The sequence below is a fragment of the Numida meleagris genome, chromosome 11, assembly GCF_002078875.1.
Source record: "Numida meleagris isolate 19003 breed g44 Domestic line chromosome 11, NumMel1.0, whole genome shotgun sequence".
NCBI classification, from domain to species: Eukaryota; Metazoa; Chordata; class Aves; order Galliformes; family Numididae; genus Numida; species Numida meleagris.
Window position 1 is genome coordinate 5,600,082 of NC_034419.1, and position 18,845 is coordinate 5,618,926.

Consider the following 18,845-nt stretch of genomic DNA (forward strand, 5'->3'; position numbering starts at 1 on the left):
GCACATAATTTAATGCAAAAATAGAACTCTAAGCAGTAGATTGCTCTGGATTCTCTCTCTAGCTTAGGAGGAATACCTGGATGTAGCCTGACATGAAAATCAAATCATCATTGTTCTAATTTTTCAAAAGTTCCATACAAGAGGCTAGGTATATGCTACTTCTTACTTTATATAGAAGGATTTGACTTTCTTTCATAAATGTTACAGTAAGTCTGCTTGGTTCTTTCAGTGATGAGACCTCTTTCCTTATGGGCAGCAGTTAAAGTCCCATCTTCTTTTTGTTAAATACCTTTAAAAATATAGCATGTTTCTCACTAGAACAAAGCCAGGTTTTGCAGTATCAGCATTTCTGGATTGCCAAAATTTTTAGTTTTCAGTATTCTACCTTTAGTTGTAAATTATCATGGACTTACTTGTATTTGTTGATGATAAATATTCAGGCATATGGGTTGCTTGCTTACACAGCAAACCGTGCTAACTTCCTGTGGTAATAGAAAATGTAGTTTATAACTTACAAAGTAAACAACACTTGCTCTTCTAATATCGTTCTGGTCTGTAGGGTAAATAGTGTACAGAACCACAAATCATTGTGAACACAAGGACCGAATAGGTGCATCCAGGGGCAGAAATTGACTAAACATGTTTAGATGCAGAACAAATTATCTGTGATGACTGAGTATGTCTGCATGAAATTCTGTGCAGTCTGCTGAAAAAAGCACTGCTCTTCTTGCCAGGAAAGTATCCTCACATATGAGGGGAGTACAAGTAATATGTGTATTTATTTGTGCACATATGTTTACAAGTTGACACCTTTCAGACTGAAATAATCCTAGATATTCTTACATTAGTTTCAAAGTACAAGTCATTGCTTTTATTTTATGGCAGCCCCTGAAAAGCTCTAACTCTGTGTCAGGTTGGTTGTGAGTTTTAATGAGGCTGTTTCATCCAGAACACTTCTCTAGATTTTAATCTTCAGTGAATGAGGCAGTATTCCTGGCCTCGGTGTCTCCCAGAGGGTTAGCAGGGCTCAGGGCATTGCTCACCCAGGTCCCCTCTGGCAGGGTGCTGGGTTGCTGTGTCTGTAGGAGGTAGACATCTTCCGGGCAACATCCAGTTCGTTTCCCATCACTGTCTGCTATGGAAGATACCATAAGAGGTCTCGGGCATTGTTTGTGAGTTGGGTGCCTGGGCTCCGAACCTGCTTGTTGTGTCACCTCAAGGATTCATTGGCCTCTGAGGAGCAAAATTTCCCCTCTCTCGTGCTCAACCCATGTATGTGTGGTTTGCTTTCCAAAAGCAGGAGTCATACAGCAGTCCTCAGCTTCTCTTATGCAACTCTTCGCAGTCTTAGAGGATCAGTGAAGAATAAACACAGAGTTGAAGACCGGAGGTGTTGTGAGAGTAACTTCTGTTGGTTATACATGGCTTTATTGTTGTCTCTGAATGAGAGACTCCAAGATGAAATAACAGAGTGGGCATCTTTTCACATTTGGATATCCAACAAAACAAATTAATTCCATTATCTTCTATGGAAGGCTTGCACAGGAACGGTTTTGATGGATTACATCTGTGGCTGCTGACTGATTAGCAGCATGATAGATGTAGGCTTCGTTTACAGGAATTTGCTTTCATTCATGAGGAAAAATTGAAGGTTTCTTTCAAGCACGTTTTTAGCATTAAAACTTTGAAAAGTGCTCAACAAATGGTAGACTTTGATTTCCGTTTGCTTAATGCCTGTGGTAATTAACATTTCTGTGAGAACATTTTAACCAAATGTTTTAGTTTTTCCTACATTACAATAACATTTTTCTCTAGCAAAAGAATTTAATTGGTGTATATATAATAACTCTGATTTGGGTTTTGTTTTTTCACCATATGATAGGAAACTGTTGCTGAGGGATTGATCATTGTTTCTTTTTCTGGACTTTATTCATTTATAATTGGCAATATGGCTCATGGTACATCCACTCACCACAGATGTGCTCTGTCTGCAGTCCATTGTCTCATATGTGGGTGGAGGGATGTATGTTTGTTAGTGCTCAGATAAACCTGATTTATCTTCTTCATACCAAAGGACGTGTGCAATGTGCCCTGTTGTGGAGCTTGTGGTTCATCCTGGGCTCACTCCTGATAAGCCTTGGCCATAAAAGTGATGGTAAGGGCAGTTGTTTCTTTTTGTCTTGCTTATTCTTGTCCCTTCTCTGTTCAGAATAGAGCACAGCAAACTCTCAGGATCAATGTCAGGAGCAGAACTAGCAAATCTGGGGTGATTCCAGCTGCAAGAATGTGCTCAGGGCTATGCAGAGGCATGAAGATATGTTGAAAATGAAGAATTCGGAGAAAATTTACTGTAATCTCAATGAATCGAGACAAAGACATTTCCTTGAAATGTGAGGTGGAGGTGAAGAGGACAGCAGTCCTTAAGAGTAACGTCTCCAAAACCTGAAGAAGGTCGCAAACTACTGTGTGTTTTCGATGAGTAAATTTGAGCTAACATTTCATCCACTCCCTATTCCAGTTTTTCTCCCACAACCTTTATCCAGAGTAAGAGGGCAGATAATGCCCTCTCTGTATGGAACAAAGGCAGTGATGGCCTTCTGCTGTCCTTAAGTGTTATTTATTTAAGAGCTGGAGCACAGGCAGGACAGTGGGTGCGCAGAAGTTCACCTTGTGTCGTGTGAGGCTCAGCTAGGTGCGTTCTGCAGCTGGAAGAGCCAGGAGTATTTTCTCAGCTGTGGAGCAGAGTGTAGCTAATGAAAGGAGTTGGTTTGTTGCTACAGTTGGTTACTGAAAGCGTGTTTGCTCTCTTGAGGGACAGGTTTGGATCCTGCTGAGTCATAAAGGGAAACAGTTTGATCTTAGGCCCTTTTGGGGGCTTCGGTACAATGTAAAAAATCATTGTGCATTTTGAGGGGAAAATGTCATTCATGGCCTTCTCCTAGGGAGATCCTGATTGCAGACAGCAACTGCATGTGTTATAGACCAAAAAGTGTATGTTGACAGAGCTCTGTATGGGAGTTGTGGAGAAACTGTGAACCCCAAATAGTAGGAGACTATAAAATGTTCACTCTACAGTCAGGGTTATTTTCAACTCAGCAGATAGTGTTTCACTGTTAATCATGTCAGTGACAAGGCCAAGACACGTACTGAAAAATTATTTACTATAAAATTATGGTATTAACGTTTTGTTTTGACATTCATTTGAAATTAATTTGCAGATGAAGTAAAACCCTCTGTGTTACTCTGGAGAGCTTCAAACCAAATTCTTTAGTTAAAGTTCAGGCTGGTGAGCAGTTTTGCCTTACAGACAGAGTGTGGAAAATGGTGTTGCCATTCCCTTCACTCTTCCCTCAATGAAAACAGTTGTTAATTATTTCCGAATTGGTACATGTGAGGAAACGCTGCTTGCTAAGCTGTTGGCTAAATAGTAGGTTTTCTTTTGTCTAGTTTATATTTTAGAGTGGGGGAACTTTTCAGCTGTTCCAGATAGAAGGTCTGTATTACTGACTTACTGCAAAGGCTTGTGAGGTTCGAAGAGTTGGCTGGGCTCCCACAGAGCAGAAGACTGGATTAAGGAAACAAACCCAAAGCCTGAAACGGTTTCTTAAAGAAAGTTCTAAGTAGCATCACATGCTGTTGGAAATGGTGAGAGGGGATTGAGATGTGTGTGAAAACAAGGTGCTCAGAATTTGCATGCTCCTGATGTTGAGATTGCAGCTGGGTTTTCCCAGGACATGGAAGGAGCCGCCCAGGGAGGTAGTGGAGTCACCGTCCCTGCAGGTGTTCAAGAAACATGTAGATGTGGCACTGAGCAACGTGGTCAATGGGCATGGTGGGGATGGGTTGGCAGTTGGAACGGATGATCTTGGTGGTCTTATCCAACCATAATGTATCTATGATTCCATGGTAATAGTGAGCAGCAGCCCTGAGAATGTGTGAGCACTGGGATGCAGAGGGAAGGGGCAGAGGGCTGGATTAACCTGGAGGAAGTTAGGGAAAGGAAGAACTGTAACTCATTCCCTGAAAGGATTATTTTTGAGGAGCAAAGTTTTGAGACCAAACAGAGGCACAAGTTCTGCTTTGGTTATTTATGGCTTACACCAAAATGTACTGCATAATGGGGAGTACTGTGAAAACTAGGATTTTTTTTCTCCTGAGTGGAAATGGAGGAGTGTCTCTCGTGAGGTAAATGTTAAAAATCTCTTTCCTTCTCTCATCAGAGCAGCTACCAGTAGTTACAGTGCTCACCTGAGCCTGGAGCACTGAGGCAGTGCTGGTGATTCCCCAGGGGCAGAGCTGTGCTGCTGTGTCTGCATGTGTGGCTGCTCCTGGTGCTCGGGAACCCAGGGACACGCTCTGCCTGCACGCTGCCAGAAGAGCTCTCTCTGTGCTAATTAGTTCATAACTTATGAGCTTTGACACGTTTTTGTTGGCTGTGCCTTGGGAAATGTTTTTGAATGGCTGTTGTTGGCTTTGCTTTAATCTGTTCCCAGATTTTTTTGGCTGGGGTGGAAATAGATGGATTATTTAACTGTGTTCTGGAGGTGCATATAGAGTCACCTGAAACCTGGTGATGTTAAAATAATAATTTAAAAAAGTATATTGATATTAAAAATGTTTACTTTCACTAAAAATAAATAGGCTCCTCCTGCTGCAGAGCTGCATGGCCCAGGTCTGGCTGGAAGTGCATACTGAGCCTCCTGTGCACAGACACTGCTTTTACGTTGTCCTGAAGGAAACCAAATCTCCACTGGTCTGACAGAGACTCGATCTCTTGTGCTTTAGGAAGCCTTGCAGCCCCACAATGGGGAAACAGGTTTAAAAAGCGTGGTGGGTAGGGCTGGCTTCAGGGCCTGTGCTTCTCTGCCTGCCTGTGCCGCTCCGGGACCCATGATCCTCTCCCCCCTGTGGCGCGGGCTCTTTGCTACCATAGCAGCACACTCCGTGTGTTTTGGCTGCTCCAGCCCCCCCGTCCACACAGCCCCTTTGCTGAGCAATCCATTGCCAGTGTGTCAGAGCTGGGACGAGGACCAGCTCCTCCACGTGTGCTGGGTGGGATGCTGTTGCCGTTCCCCTCCTTTCCCCCATGTGAGTCGTTTCTCTATCACTCCATGCAGCTGCCATCCTCCCACTGAGTCACTTTGGATCTACTGCAGTGGCGACTCCCAATGACACAGAATTTTGCTGTTCAGTGAGCCAAATACCTGCCCTGTTGTTTGGGGCTGGGCTGGAGCGAGAGGGAGCATTGAAGCGCTACACCCAAGACATGACTCTCCCTTCCACAGCTTTGTCCCGTCATTCACTTGGAACAAGGCTGCGTTTAGTCTCCAGTTCTTCAAAAATGGATTTGGGAGCTGCACATTCTGGAGGAATATGTCCCAGAGCTGCCTGGTCACTACTCCTAATGCTTGGCTACTTCAGCTGAAATACCTTGGGCGATACTTTTCCATTACTCTGGCGTGTTGGGTTCCTGTTTGGATTTGAGCACGGGCAACGGCCTGGAGAGCATCAGGAGCATCTCTGCGGGGCGCCTGTGCTGGGCAGGGAGGTCTTGTGAGAACCACTCTCTGGAATCCGCGTGAGTTACGATCTTGTGCTGCTCGCTCCTTGTTTGTCCCACTCTTGAGTTCTCTGTTGAATTAAGTAATGATCCTCCAGGCTCCCAAATGTACATTTTTTAAGCTTTTCCATGAAAAGGAGGTTTACAGTGACTGATTTCTTATTGAAAATAAAGCTAAGGAAAACCACCTGCAAAAGCTATGACTCTTGAAAACTGTCTGATTTTGCCAAGAACTGGAGCGTTGACAACTCTGAAGAGTCTAAGTATCTTGTGCTTTACTTTCAGTAAGAAAAGGGCAGCTCCTTGGAATTGAATTTTCACTGGGGTTTATCGTACCTCTCTTCTCTTTTCACCTAGCCCAGCTGCCCTGAATGAGGAGGCTGGCTCCAGCTCATCTCAGGTTTCATTAATTAGGCAGAAGGGACTGGTTCTGCACACTGTATGTTGCATAAGAGCAGTAAAGGAAATCTTTCTCTGCTTTTCATTCATCCATCTGGTGAATAGCACTGCAGTTACCTCTGCTAGCGACATGGACTGGGAGCAGCCAGCAGCAATCACTTCCAGTGCCTGGTGAGATCACAAGTTTCCGGATTGAAAGGGTGTGAAAGGAAGAGCTAATCCACGGGCTGGCACAGCCCAGCCAGGAGTTACTGGTCTTAGGGTTTTTCTGTTTTTCATACAAGAAAAGCCTCTCGCAAACTTCCATTTTTCTCTTGCATTTTAAAGGGATTGTTTTAGAACTGATACTTCCTTCCGTCCCCTCCCTTCTTCCACTCTTAGTCTAAGCTATGGCCGCAGCCATTGAAGAGCTGCTGGCAGCTGCAGCAGAGCAGCGAGGTCTGGCTGGGGAGAGGTGCTAAATACACAGGCAGAATGCCTTGTTGTATGTACGGTATGGGTGTGCACTCCTGCTTCAGCCTCTGCTGTAGTTTTTGCAATGCTCTTACCAATGTGATAGGGAACAGATTCAGCATCAGAGAATGGGGCTGTGTTTGGTCCTGGCTTTGTGCAACCTGAGCCAGTTTGTACTGGGTAGCACTGGGAGACCAGGGGAATCTTTGATAGCATTGGTGGCTTGATTCGTTCACAGGTGGTGAGTGCCACTGCTGCATTCCCTGTTTGCTGTCCAACCATATTAGCACACTTGTGGGCTTCCTTCTTTATATGCATGAGACCTGACTGTGTAGATGGACAGACAAACGGAGCAGCTCACTCACAGCTCCTCCATACAGGGACTGCACTCCCCAGCACAGTGCAGGACAGGTTGTGCAGCTGTCTGCCACTTTCTGCCTTCATCTGGCTGCATCTGGCCCCGCACACTGCTCAAGAGGAAAAAATGTATGGCAGAACAGTATTGCTGGTTTTACTATCCCAGCAAAGAGCCGTTTAGCGAGGAACATAGAATAGAAAAGAATAATTCTGCATACTCTGTTTGCAAAGCTCATTGACTGGCTAAATTACAGATGCTTCTTCAAAGCTAGACATCAGTGGGATCTCATGCAGGTGTTCTCTGCAGTGGGCTGAATTTATTCTGCTTATTGCTTTTTGTTTATAAACCACCGCCTTTTTTCCTTCCGTGAACATTTGAAAGAATGCTCTTGATCCTGCAGTACCTCTTCCACACATGCACACCTTCTGCAGTTGTTCTGCTGTCTCCGGGACAACCTTCACCAGGAAAGATCATGTTCCTGTGAAGGCTTTGAAGCAAAGCGCCTCTTGTCACCTCTGCTTACCTACAATAAGCCTTATGGTTTAGCACTGAAATGAAACCATCTGGGAAAAAATCTCCCAATAAAGTACTCCTCATAATTTAAAGATGCTGCACTTTTGAAATGCCTGGATGTTGTGTGGAACACACTGGTTTCATCAGCGTTTCAAGTAATACCGAACTGTTTTAATCAAGTCAACATTCTTCATTTTGACTTTGTTATGACTTTGATTCAAGAAAATCACTTTCTGAGTATATTGTTTTGCAAAAATCTCACCATTAAAACTTTCTATCCCCAGACTGAATCAGAGTGCTAGTTGCAGTGCTGGTGGCTGCTGATGTTAGCCTTTGAAATCGTGTTGCACAGGTACTGGTTTCATCTGCAGTGTGAGGCATTCTCATTTCCTTTTCCATGAAGACTTGTCCTTTGTGCTCATTTGAACTCTCATTTTTTTTAAATCTGCTATAAAGTGCATTGCTTTGTCTTTCCTGGGTATCACGTGTAAAGAAGGAACTGAGGAATCATTCTACGATGCTATGATTTCACAGCTCCAGCTTTTGATGCTGTTAGCTAGTAATTAGCTGCTGTCCCTGGAGCCCCTTCCAGCAGCAGGGATCCAGAGGCTCTCCCACATCAGCTGTGTGGGCTGGGCAGGGTGCTCTTGCTCAGGTGGGAGCATTTTCTCATTGGGGCCCAACAGCTGTGTCTGTGTGCTTCATTCAGATCTTCTTCTCTGTGCCTGACATAGAGGCCGCTTCGATGATACGCAAGTTTATGGGTTGGCAGAGGGGAGCCATGGGTGTAGGGAACAGAGGGAGAAAGTACAGGGAAAATGCAATGTTTTAAAGGAATAAAAAGGGATGCTTTTGTTGGAGTCATTACACCGGAAACAAGAAGTCTCTGATGAAAGAAAATGAGCCTGAGGAAAAGGAAAATTGTGATGTTACCAACAGAAAAAGGCTTTGTAAGGATGTGGGCCTTGTCAGTTTGAGGTTGGTAGCTTGAAAACTGAATGTTCAGGGTATCAAACAAGAAAGGATACAGACTGTCTTGAGTGACCAAACAAGGCATTGAGCAGCAAGTGTGGAAGGTGGGGACCGGGTATGGGGCTCCCCAGGGCCCTGAGCACTCCAGCCCTCTCCATGAGTGAGAGGAGAGGGAGCAAGGAAAGAACAGAGGAAAAGCTGGAGGTGCCTGGGCAAGCATGCAAACCCACGGGCAGCAAGGAGGTGGAGGTAGCAGGACCAGGCAGGGCAGTCAGGGAGGCCCTTCAGGAAAATGGGGCTATATTTGTGAGGTGATGGGAAGAATGCAGGAAGGGAAGAAATCTGCTGCTCCTAGGTGTATCATGGTAAATCTTTAGCAGTGCTTGAACTTCTGGGCAGGGTGGGTCAATGGCTTTGTGCTTCTTACCTCCAGACACGAGCTAATTTGGGGGTTTCTTGTTTGGAGTTTCTTTTTTGGACTGTGAGCAGTTGCTGTTGGGATGTGAAAAGTGCGAGTGGATGTCGCACACAAACTTGTCCGTTCCATGGCTGTGGGCAGCCGGTGCCCTACCTTCACCCATGGCCAAATGCGGGGCTGCAACAGCCAAAGCACCTGGGAAGTGCTGGGGTGGGAAAGGAGCAGCGGGCAGGGCTGGGCGCAGCTGCACCAGCAGCACTCCCACAGGCACAGAACACTCCAAATGACTTCCATGTGCTGAAGCATTAACACCAGGAGGTACTGATGGGAGGGAACAATGACAAAATGCTGCTGTGGGAACCTTACTAAGCGAGCTTATCTTTAACTGTCCTTCCATTCTTTGTTCCCTGGCTAAAGTAAGGTAATAATTACAAGCTTTGATTACCTGCAGAAGCTGCTGGAAGTAGGATAAATTATTAATTCCCAGGCTGCGCTCTGAAAAATTAATTTCAGCACCACCTATTGCAAAATACTCCCTTGGACAAAATATCCTACTTCTGGGAGCAGTTCTGAAAAACTGAGATTCTTCCATGCCATTAGCATATATTCTGATGCTTTTATTTTTCATTGTCGGTATCCTTTAGCATGCTGAACTAATATACTCAAATAGTAGTAAAAACCTTTCATTTATAAGAACTCTATCTCTGTACAGCGTACTGAAGTAATTCAGATTCCAGGACGGAGCTGTGGAAATTCTCAGCACAGTTTGTCCGTATCTTATCAGAACAGGCACGCTTTTCCCACGGCCTGGCTGCTTTCCAGCAGTGCCTAAGCAGACTTGTTGGAAGCCGGGTTTGAATGGGAGAAGTAATCTTTCTGAATGGATTTTCTGGCAGGATTCCTGTTGCGTGTGTGGTTCATTGTTCTTGGTGATGTGTCTGCGTTTAACCCCCTAGATTAAAGTTTTAGGGTCTCTTTTTCTTTTTTACATGATGGGAGGGGTTCTGGAAAAATAATCAGATTGTAAATTCTATAGAATCTTACACACAAACTTTTTTTTTTCTGTTTTATCTACGTTTCCGTGCTAGTTGTACAGCATTTTGAGCATGCTTTTGATGTAAAGGCCAACAGATTATTTTCCTTAGACTTTTCTGTGGTCAAAGGGTTTAGTGACTAGAAAACAAACAACTTTCTTTTCCTCAGCCCATTTTAGCAACGTTTTATCATGCCAATTCATTTCATTTTTAAATAGGTATTCTACTTACAGTGTAGAAGTTCTCTGTAAAGGAATACTTGTGCTGTCAAAAAGAAAAGTGGTTCCCAGTGGTGGTGTATCCTCAACTAGAGTGAACGCCTGTTGGTTGTGTGTTGGTTGTAACTCCAGTGTGCACAATCAGTCCCCCGTGCACTACAGGCCTGCTGTGGAGCTGAGCCAACTTCTGAGCTGAGGATCCGGCCTCTACTATGTATTACAGGATAGCTAATATGATGTTTAACCACTCGGTAACCGCAATATACAAAGAAGTTCTACTTTAGCACTGCTGGGGCAAGAAAATAACTGTTAATGCTGAAAACTGAAGTGCAAATGATTGCTAAATGGAGGAAGGAGGCAGAACAAAACTCCTGTTATTTCGAGTTAACATGTGTTAACAGACAAATTCTCAGGCTGAGTTTTGGCCACGAAAGATCCTTAAGATTTGGATCTTTGTAGTTAAAACAAAAAGATTAAATATCTTAAATTTGCATCTACAGAGGAGGGAACTGTGCATTTGTTTATTATCTGCCAAAAAAATCTCTCTTCCTTTTTTTTTTTTAGCTAGAGAGAATGATTTAACAAAAGGACATGAAGTATAAAGGCCTTATTTTTATTTTAGTATACATATATATTGTGAGCAGATTAAAAATATAATAGTAAAAGCCTTTTTTCTTTTTTTCTTTTCAGAAATAAGCATTGGAGTAGTGGGGGGGGAGAGCTTGTAACTCCAAACTTGAAGTCTTCCAAGCATTGTAGGCACTATGATTAATTTCATACTTAGGTTTCCAGATGTTGGATTTCGTCCCAACTTTTAAAGACTTCTAATGTTTAACAGGATATGTGCTGAGTGTAGTCTTTAACAGAGTTTTCTTTCATAACTCTAGGGTCTATGCGAAAAGGTAACTCGGGAAAACACTGCAGAATTGGAGCTGAATATACAGCCTTCTAGGAAAGAAACCAACAACCCTTGGAAGTGCAACTTTGGACTGGAGTTGTGTTTGTTTGGGAAGACTATGGGTAGGCACCAGAGCTGGCAGCGGAGCTGTCTGAATGCTGCCCTCTTCATGCTGCTGTGGAGCGGCGTTTCCCACGCACAGAGGGACTGCACAGGCGTGGAGTGCCAGCCCCTGGACAACTGCATCGAGGACGTGCTGGAGCCCGGCGAGTGCTGCGCCACGTGTCTGCAGCACGGCTGCACCTGCGAAGGCTACCAGTACTATGACTGTGTCAACGTGGGCTTCGTCAATGGCAAAGTACCCGAAGGGCAGTCTTACTTTGTGGACTTTGGAAGCACTGAGTGTTCGTGCCCCAAGGGAGGAGGCAAGATCAGCTGCCAGTTCATGCTGTGCCCAGAGCTGCCCCCAAACTGCATTGATGCAGTGGTGCCAGCAGACGGGTGCCCTCAGTGTGGAAGAATAGGCTGCCTCCACGAGGGCCAGAAATATGTAGCAGGACACACCTTCCACATGCCCCCATGCAAGGTCTGCCATTGCCCAAATGCTGGCGGTGAGCTGATGTGCTACCAGCTTCCCGACTGTAACACATTCGCCTTAAACACTGTGAGTCCCATGGACGCTGAAGACAATGAACCGGAGAGGCACTACGATGACCCGTACAGCTACGACCAGGAGGCACCGGAAGGAGACAACACCCAGGTGGAATCTCCAAAAAAATACAGGAGCTATTCTTCCCATCTCGAGCAGGAGAGCATCAGCCAAGAGCAAAATGAGGACTATGACTACCTACCAGCCAGCATTGCTCCTTCAAGTTCAGCTGCGGCCGATACATATGTTGAGGAAACAACTACCCCGCTCACCACACCAGCACCTAAACTCCTCTCTGAATTTCGCAGTGCTACAGAAAGAACTGAGCGAAAGAGGGTGCCCAGCACCACTGCAGCACCCCCCCAGCAAACAACACATCAGGAAGCCCCAGTAACAACCAGTGCTCCTCTGGAGCACACTACGGCCACCACTGAGACACCCAAACAGCTGGGGAAACTGGACAGGAGACCAAAGGGAAAGCAAGGGGACAAGGAGAGGAATGAGCAAGAAAGAGCCCCCCATTCTAAAATGAAAAAGCATGCCAGAAAAGAAGACCCAGGGAACAGTATTCACCTAGACTTGAAAGAGGTGAATTTAACAGAGCCAAGTTCAGCAAAATCTTCCCAGGAGACACACAAGGGAAATGCTTTTCCCAAGGTAAAGTTCAGTGCAACAACCTCTCCCCCCGTTGTTCTAAAGGAAGACCGTAGTCAGTCATCCCAAAAGCAGTCACAGACACTTTATCGTTACCATCCTGAGGAAGATGGGGACCCCAACTCTATTCACGCTAACCCCAGATTACCAGAAGGTAAGAACTCTTTCCAGTGTAGATGTCTATGTGACATTTATTTACAGTGGCATTTCTCTTTTCTTGTTTTCACTCCACACAGACATGAAGTCAAGCAAATCTCCAGTTACCTTCTTTTAGCTCTCTCAGAAGATGGTTTGTCTTTCATGTGACACAATAGCTACTGTTTCACTATTGCTTGCCTTGTTTTGATTTCACAGACTGTGGATGGTTTTTTCTTGTTCTTTAACTTTATTTCAGATAATGATTTTTCCTTTCATTGTTTTCTCTTCTTCATTTCTAACGCAACGTCAGAGGAACACTTTACTGTACAGGAAAGGAATTGGATTTAATTATTTATCTGTTTGGATTCTCCAGTTACCAGCTGAATGTAATCATATTTGTAGCTTTCATCTTTTACTAGGGGAAGGGTTATGCTTCTAGGAGACAGTGTGCATCCTACACAAACATTTACAGCACTTGTTGTAATATTTATCCTATGGCTGAAAGGCTGTCTAAGCTCATTAGTACAAGAACTTGGTTGATACATTCAAATACCACTGAGAACTAGTACAGAGGAAGGACTGTCTCCTGCTTTGGGTTTATTTGGGGGCTGGAAGTTGATGATGTTTATGATCAACTGTGGCAAGTGTATGTATTTCCTCTCTGCCTCTGGATTCCTCTTGATATCTTCAGTGAGTGTTGATTATACTCTTTATGCAATGCTCATTACAGTAATGAATGCAAACTTCATCGCTATAAATTAGCACATATACAGCTCATATTTCCAATTCATTTTTCATCAAATCAAGAGTAATATCTCCGTTTTCAAGATGCGGCACAAAATGTTCTCTTGAGAACTCAGATGTATAATACTTGCAGTCTGAATAGAGAATACTGATTACTCCCTAGACAGTGATATTTCTTCCTGGGTTACCTAGGTAGCCCTTATATGTGTTAGTCCATCTACATAAGAAGTTTAAGGCAGATAGGTAGTGACGGATTTGAGAAGGAGCCAAGGCTGTAGGTCCCCATGTAAGCTGCATGCCTTGTTTACCAATAAAAAGACTATGAGGTCTATGCATGCGGATGATAGCCTCTTCTTTCTCTTCCACGTATGTTTTTATTGCATATGTTGACTTCACAGCCAGTGGTAGCAGCCACAATCCAAGTCAGACTTTGATGTCTTGATTTCACCAGAACAATGCTCTACAAATCAGTTCTACCTGAAGAACTTCATTGCATTACAGCTGTAAGCCAGGCAGCTTCCAAGGAAGCAGTTTGAACCCGGGGCCTTGAAATGAGAAAACATTGGCTGAACACGCATACCATACAGAGGGATGTCATTAACAGATGGAGGCTGTCAATTGTGATGTGATGGATAGTTTATGTGCTCCAAGCCTTAACTCTGTGCTACCTTCTCTTCATGGATGCCTGTTTTATTTCACATCTAGATACATTTGTTTTGTGAAAGATGAATCTCCTAGGCCTGGCTGACTGATGATCCAAAGGCTAAACTGGTTCTAGCCTTCCAGTTTGTCTAATCTGAACAGGAGAATAACACCCGTGTCTGCTCTGTGAAATGCGAGTGGCAAAAAGTAGGTGTCTACATCGTGCACTGAGTTCACCTGCAGTCAGATTTACACTGCTAAGTATTACTCAGCAGGGCTATGCTTAAAGCTCTTCCCTCATTTCTTACAGCCTACTGCAACATCTTCTCTGAGCTGTGCATCGTGGTTGTACATTATACATTAGTCTGAGTTAGTACCAATAAATAAGAACCTATTTTCTGATGTTATTTTAATCCAGTCTATTTAAAATTAAATTGCCTATTTTTCCCCCCCCTCTCAAAAATGAGACATTGGTGGAACATCCCTAAATTTTCAGTAAGAGGATTTAACAAAGCCTTTTGGGGTGAAAGAGCTTGTCTACAGAGCGAGCTGCCACATTTTGGAGTCTGTCATCCATGCAAACTACTTGGCTGGCACAGGACTGACTGGGGTCCGGGTTAGATCAGGGTTCCCGCAGGACAGCAGCAAAAGGTGATGCCCGTGTGCTGTGAGGGAGCTGCAGAACCTTTCCCAAAACCAGGAGTCTCTCTGGACCTGACTATTTGCAGTGCTTGTGCCTAGGGACTGCTGGATTTTCACTTGTGGTGGTGGTGTTCTTTTAATTGATGTGGTTGTGACTCATGTGAGCAGATCCATATGTTCCATGTAATAAAACACATACATCTTCTGTCTCTTTGGTGATTCCTGAGCTGGTGATAGAGGGCAAGTGAAGACATTAGTCAGCCTTGAAAGGAAGATTAATTCTGCCTGCAGATGTAGAATGAAAGCATAAATTTTGTGCATGTTATTTCTAACTACGAAGTGGTGTAATCTGCTCGAATTGCCAAATACCTTCTCCTCTCATCTTTAAAACCTGCGAGGCCATGTTGCTGGTCCCTAACAGGGCTGCCGCCATCATAACAGAGTGGTGCCACTCCTCCGGCTGCGCTCAGCTTCCGCTTGGAGGCCGCACACAGGCAGCCCTGCAAGGAATGTGGGTAGGCCCAGCTCTGTGGGCTGCGATGTGAGCCAGTCCCACTGCCTGCAGCTCTGGAAGGGTCTTCTTGAGCTGGGAGTGCAGCGTGGCTGCACGGGGATGCAGGAGCCCTGAGGCTGTGCATGCCCAGTAGTAGCTGCCCTGGAAAGCAGGCTGGCCTAGGAGATTGCTTGGGTTCCTTTTGCACTTAATTGACTTTTCCTGCTTTTCTCATCAGTCTGTGTGTGGGGGTGGACTTGCTTTATTTTAGGTTGTCCTTCCTTGAAATCTTCAGTACGCTTACTAAAATTTCATCTTAATTGCTTTTTTTTCCTGTGTTTATTTGGGTTCCCGAGTCCCCGAGAGAGACATTTTTTGTGGCTCTGGGGACTTTCTACATACTTTATTATTTATTTTAGTATTTCTTTTTCTCTGGAGCTTAGAGAAGTATAAGAGTCTTCACAGAAACATTTGCTGCCACTAAAAATTCACCTCAGGGTAGATGGCTGCTGCATTTTTTTTTTTCATCTTCCTATTGGCTGTGTCCTGGCATGAGGTCTCAGCGACTGGATCCCTCGTGCCTCTGGCTAAATACTTGGCTTTGTGACTTATATTTTAGGTATCTCACTCCAGTATGATATGTAGTTGAGCTTTCATCTCCCAAGTCTCTGCTGCCTCATATGTAATCTTATGGTAGAAACAACATGGAGTAGGTGCTCAGATTAATTTTGCCTTTTGATGCTCATTGTCTTTTTGTGCTTCACTGTCCGTCTGCGTGTCAGCTGGAGGCTGTGGGGTCTGGGCTGGGCCCTGTCTCTGTCTGAAGGCTGCTGCTGCTGTCAGACACAGGTGTGTACAATGAGATGTGCTATAGCACTGTTTCACAGCTGCCCACAAAAGCGATCTACTTAGCATTTTCACTCATGTTCTCCAGTGAACTGCCATTTCTTTCAGGATTTCTTCCTCACTCCTGTTTTAGAATCATAGAATTGCTTGAGTTGGAAGGGACCCTTAAAGGCCATCTAGTCCACTGCAATGAGCAGGGACACCTACAGCTCCGTCAGGTGCTCAGGGCCTGGTCCAGCCTGACTCTGAATCTGGTCTCCAGTGCTGGGGCATCACCACCTCTCTGGGCAACCTGTGCCAGTGCCTCACCACCCTTAGCGTAAAAAAAACTTCTTCCTTGTATCCAGTCTGAATCTCCCCTCCTTTAGTTTGAAACCATTTCCCCTTGTCCTGTCACAAAAGACCCTGCTAACGAGTCTGTTCCCTTCTTTCCTATAGCCCCACTCTAGATACTGAAAAGCTGCTGTGAGCTTTCCTTGAGCAGCAGTTTTGCTGATGATCTGGGTGCTGTGTGGGATTGGGCCCCATGGCTCCCTGGGACAGCCCAGCACCCACAACCCCAAGGGAGGGAGTGGGCACTGCCACGATCACCCCCAGTGGCCCTGCAGAAAGCCCATGGGGACACTGGTGGCTCTGGGGAGCTGAGCCCGGCAGATGGTTCTTGCCCCAGCAGGGCTGGTGGCTGCTGCTGCACAGGCGTTCTCCAACCTCTGCTCTGTGCTATCCCACACCACTCTGCAGTGGAAACACTTCTGTCCTCTCTCTGAGTGCACTTGTCATAGATCCCAACTGTAGACTAAAAAGTTCTCCAGCCACGTGCAGACCTATTGAAGCTGCTGTGGCAAATGCTAATTAATCCACTCCTAAAGGAATAGTAAGTGTAAAGTAGAGGTAATTACTCAGCTGAGAAAGTGTAAATTAAATACTGTTACCAAGGGAAAGGATGAGCTTGATAGAGACTATAGTCTTTATACAGTCTCTTTCCAAACATTGATCTTATCCTGTCATTTACTGCAGGAGCAACAGAGGGAGTTTTAATTTCTATATTTCCTATTTCCTCATACTAAAAATGCCCTGAACAAGGGAGGGCTTAATAAAACATATTTAAAGATCTTACTGTCAAGTTTTATTATTTTTTTCCTACTCGTTTCCATTTCCCCATGCACTGCCAGTGCAGTGCTGTTCCTTGGATAAATGTAGCTCAGGTAGCGAGCAGCCTCGTTGTGAATGTTTTATGATTTGCGTTCTGCTTTTGGCAGCCTGAATAGCAATTTGTGTCTAGCTGGAACCATTGTGTTTCAGAATAGAGGTATTTTTCCACTTAAAAAAAAATCACCAGTTGTGGATGAGTTTATCGTGGTCATTTTCAGAGATAAGGATAATTGCTCTCCAACTGAAGTAAATTCGTGAGACAAGATCAGTGGATTGGAAAATAGCACTCATTGCAAGTGAATCCTGATCAGGAAGGAGGCACTGGGAGGCTCTCGTACAACTCCTGAGAATGTAGGTAGGATTTCAGCCATCCCATCTACTGCATGTTTGCTGTGGGACTGAGGGTCGTGAAGAAAGACCTCGCATTTTGTAACTGAGGACAGATGGGAAACAAGATCCGTAGAGCAGGACTGCACCGAGGCCTTCCCTGAGCACACCGACCATTCAGCCCTTTATCCTGCTGCTGCTGTAAAAGGCACTGGAGGTTGGGAAATACTGTGGGTGAAGCTTTGGAAACGCAATCTCAAATTGCAATTATTTTGTGTTTTTAAATATTAGGTGACGTGTTCTTTTGTGTTTACTTGAACTTCCTCAGGCTTAAATCCATATTGTATACTTGGTCCCAGCTCTCTCTGCAGCAAGAAGAAATCAGCTCTGAGCCCTCAAACTAAGATAACTGCAGAATAAAAATAAACCTGGGGTGAGTGGGATGTAGGGAGAAAAGGCCTCCAGGCCAGCAGTGTGAATCTGGCTGAGCTACAGCCCCAGGCGAGTGTTCAGCTGTCTGTTGGGTAGGCACAGCTTTGAGAGAGATAATGGAGGAAGATAGCGTGAATGAGTGTAAGGCAGGTGGGGGTACTTACAGAAAGAGAGGGATGAAGACAATAAAATAGAGAACCATTTTAAGAGAAAACCACAAAATAGATGTAGCTGTTCTGCCCAAAATGACATTCTGACTTCGCCAAGTATCTGGATGCCACCATGTATCAGGGGGTTCCTTTTTCTAGACCCCTCCCCTTGCTTATCTCTCGCTACTTCCTGTGTTAATGAGACTGGTAACTTCAGGCTGCTGTGCACTAAACACTGCTTGTGGCATGGGGCTGTGAACACAGGGCTCAAGGGTAAACCAAACCCTGCCCTGGCCACATAAAGGAGCACATTCACACTAATTGTTTGCAGACTTCGAAATAAGCAGTAGCCAAGGTATCAAATCTCCAGGTGCTGCACTGCCAGATGTGTCCGAGCTCTTGCTTTCAGTGGATGCACCACTGGGCCCATGTGAAGTGCTCTGAACGGTCCCGCTTAAGGAATTTGAGCACAAATCAGGAGCTGACCTAACCTGTCAGCCTGAGCATGTCGGCAGCAGTTGAATTGTGAGTATCCAGACTTGCCCTAGCCAGGGGCACACTTTCTGGGTCAGTGTTGATGTGTTTGTGTTTGTGCCTAGATGATCTCTCTGAACAAGTTGCTGCGTGACTGCTGCTCGCGTGTGTGTGTTTTGGGAGCTGCTGCAGGTCAGGCTGCTGCTGCTGGCTTTCCAACTGGCAAGGCTTCCATGTGACTTGCAAAGATCTGAATTTGGTGCATTTTTCTTTTTGCATTTTTTTTTGCAAGAATCCCCCCCAGTGAGCTTGAGCCCAAGGCCTTGTCACCACAGACCTTGTTCCAGTCATCATGTGCCCCTTTAACAGAATGGAGATACCAACCAAAGGTCATGAGCTCCTTGTTGACAGTACTTGTGTGTCATAGTGCTGTTTCGGCCCATAACTCTTATATAAGAGTATTCTAAGTGGTAACTGCATGCTGAACCAGGAACTCATGGTATTTTCTCAGAGATGGGAAGGTCTGTGAAGTGGTGAAAACATGAGCATTGTATATAATATACTGAAGTTCAGCCCCATGCTTTGCTAAAAGTCAGGTGTATGCAGATTTTTATGAACCTAAGCAACTTAAGACCTTGTGACCTGAGCTTTTCTTTTTCTTTTCAAACCCCAGTACCTGC

At 44.9% G+C, this 18,845-nt stretch overlaps 1 protein-coding gene across 7 annotated transcripts in view; it reads left to right on the forward strand.

The window, feature by feature from the left end:
- FBLN2 (fibulin 2) overlaps positions 1-18,845 on the forward strand; it is a 119,537-nt gene that overhangs the window by 35,132 nt on the left and 65,560 nt on the right. For 5 of the 7 annotated variants that reach the window (XM_021409630.1, XM_021409634.1, XM_021409627.1 and 2 more), the window contains one exon: positions 10,813-12,280. In XM_021409630.1, coding sequence (XP_021265305.1) covers positions 10,942-12,280 — 1,339 coding nt within the window. In that variant the 5' untranslated portion in view covers positions 10,813-10,941. Of the gene's footprint in view, positions 1-5,117; positions 5,579-6,008; positions 6,131-10,812; positions 12,281-18,845 lie in introns of those variants that run through there. The other 2 variants (XM_021409631.1, XM_021409632.1) reach the window with 2 other exon arrangements.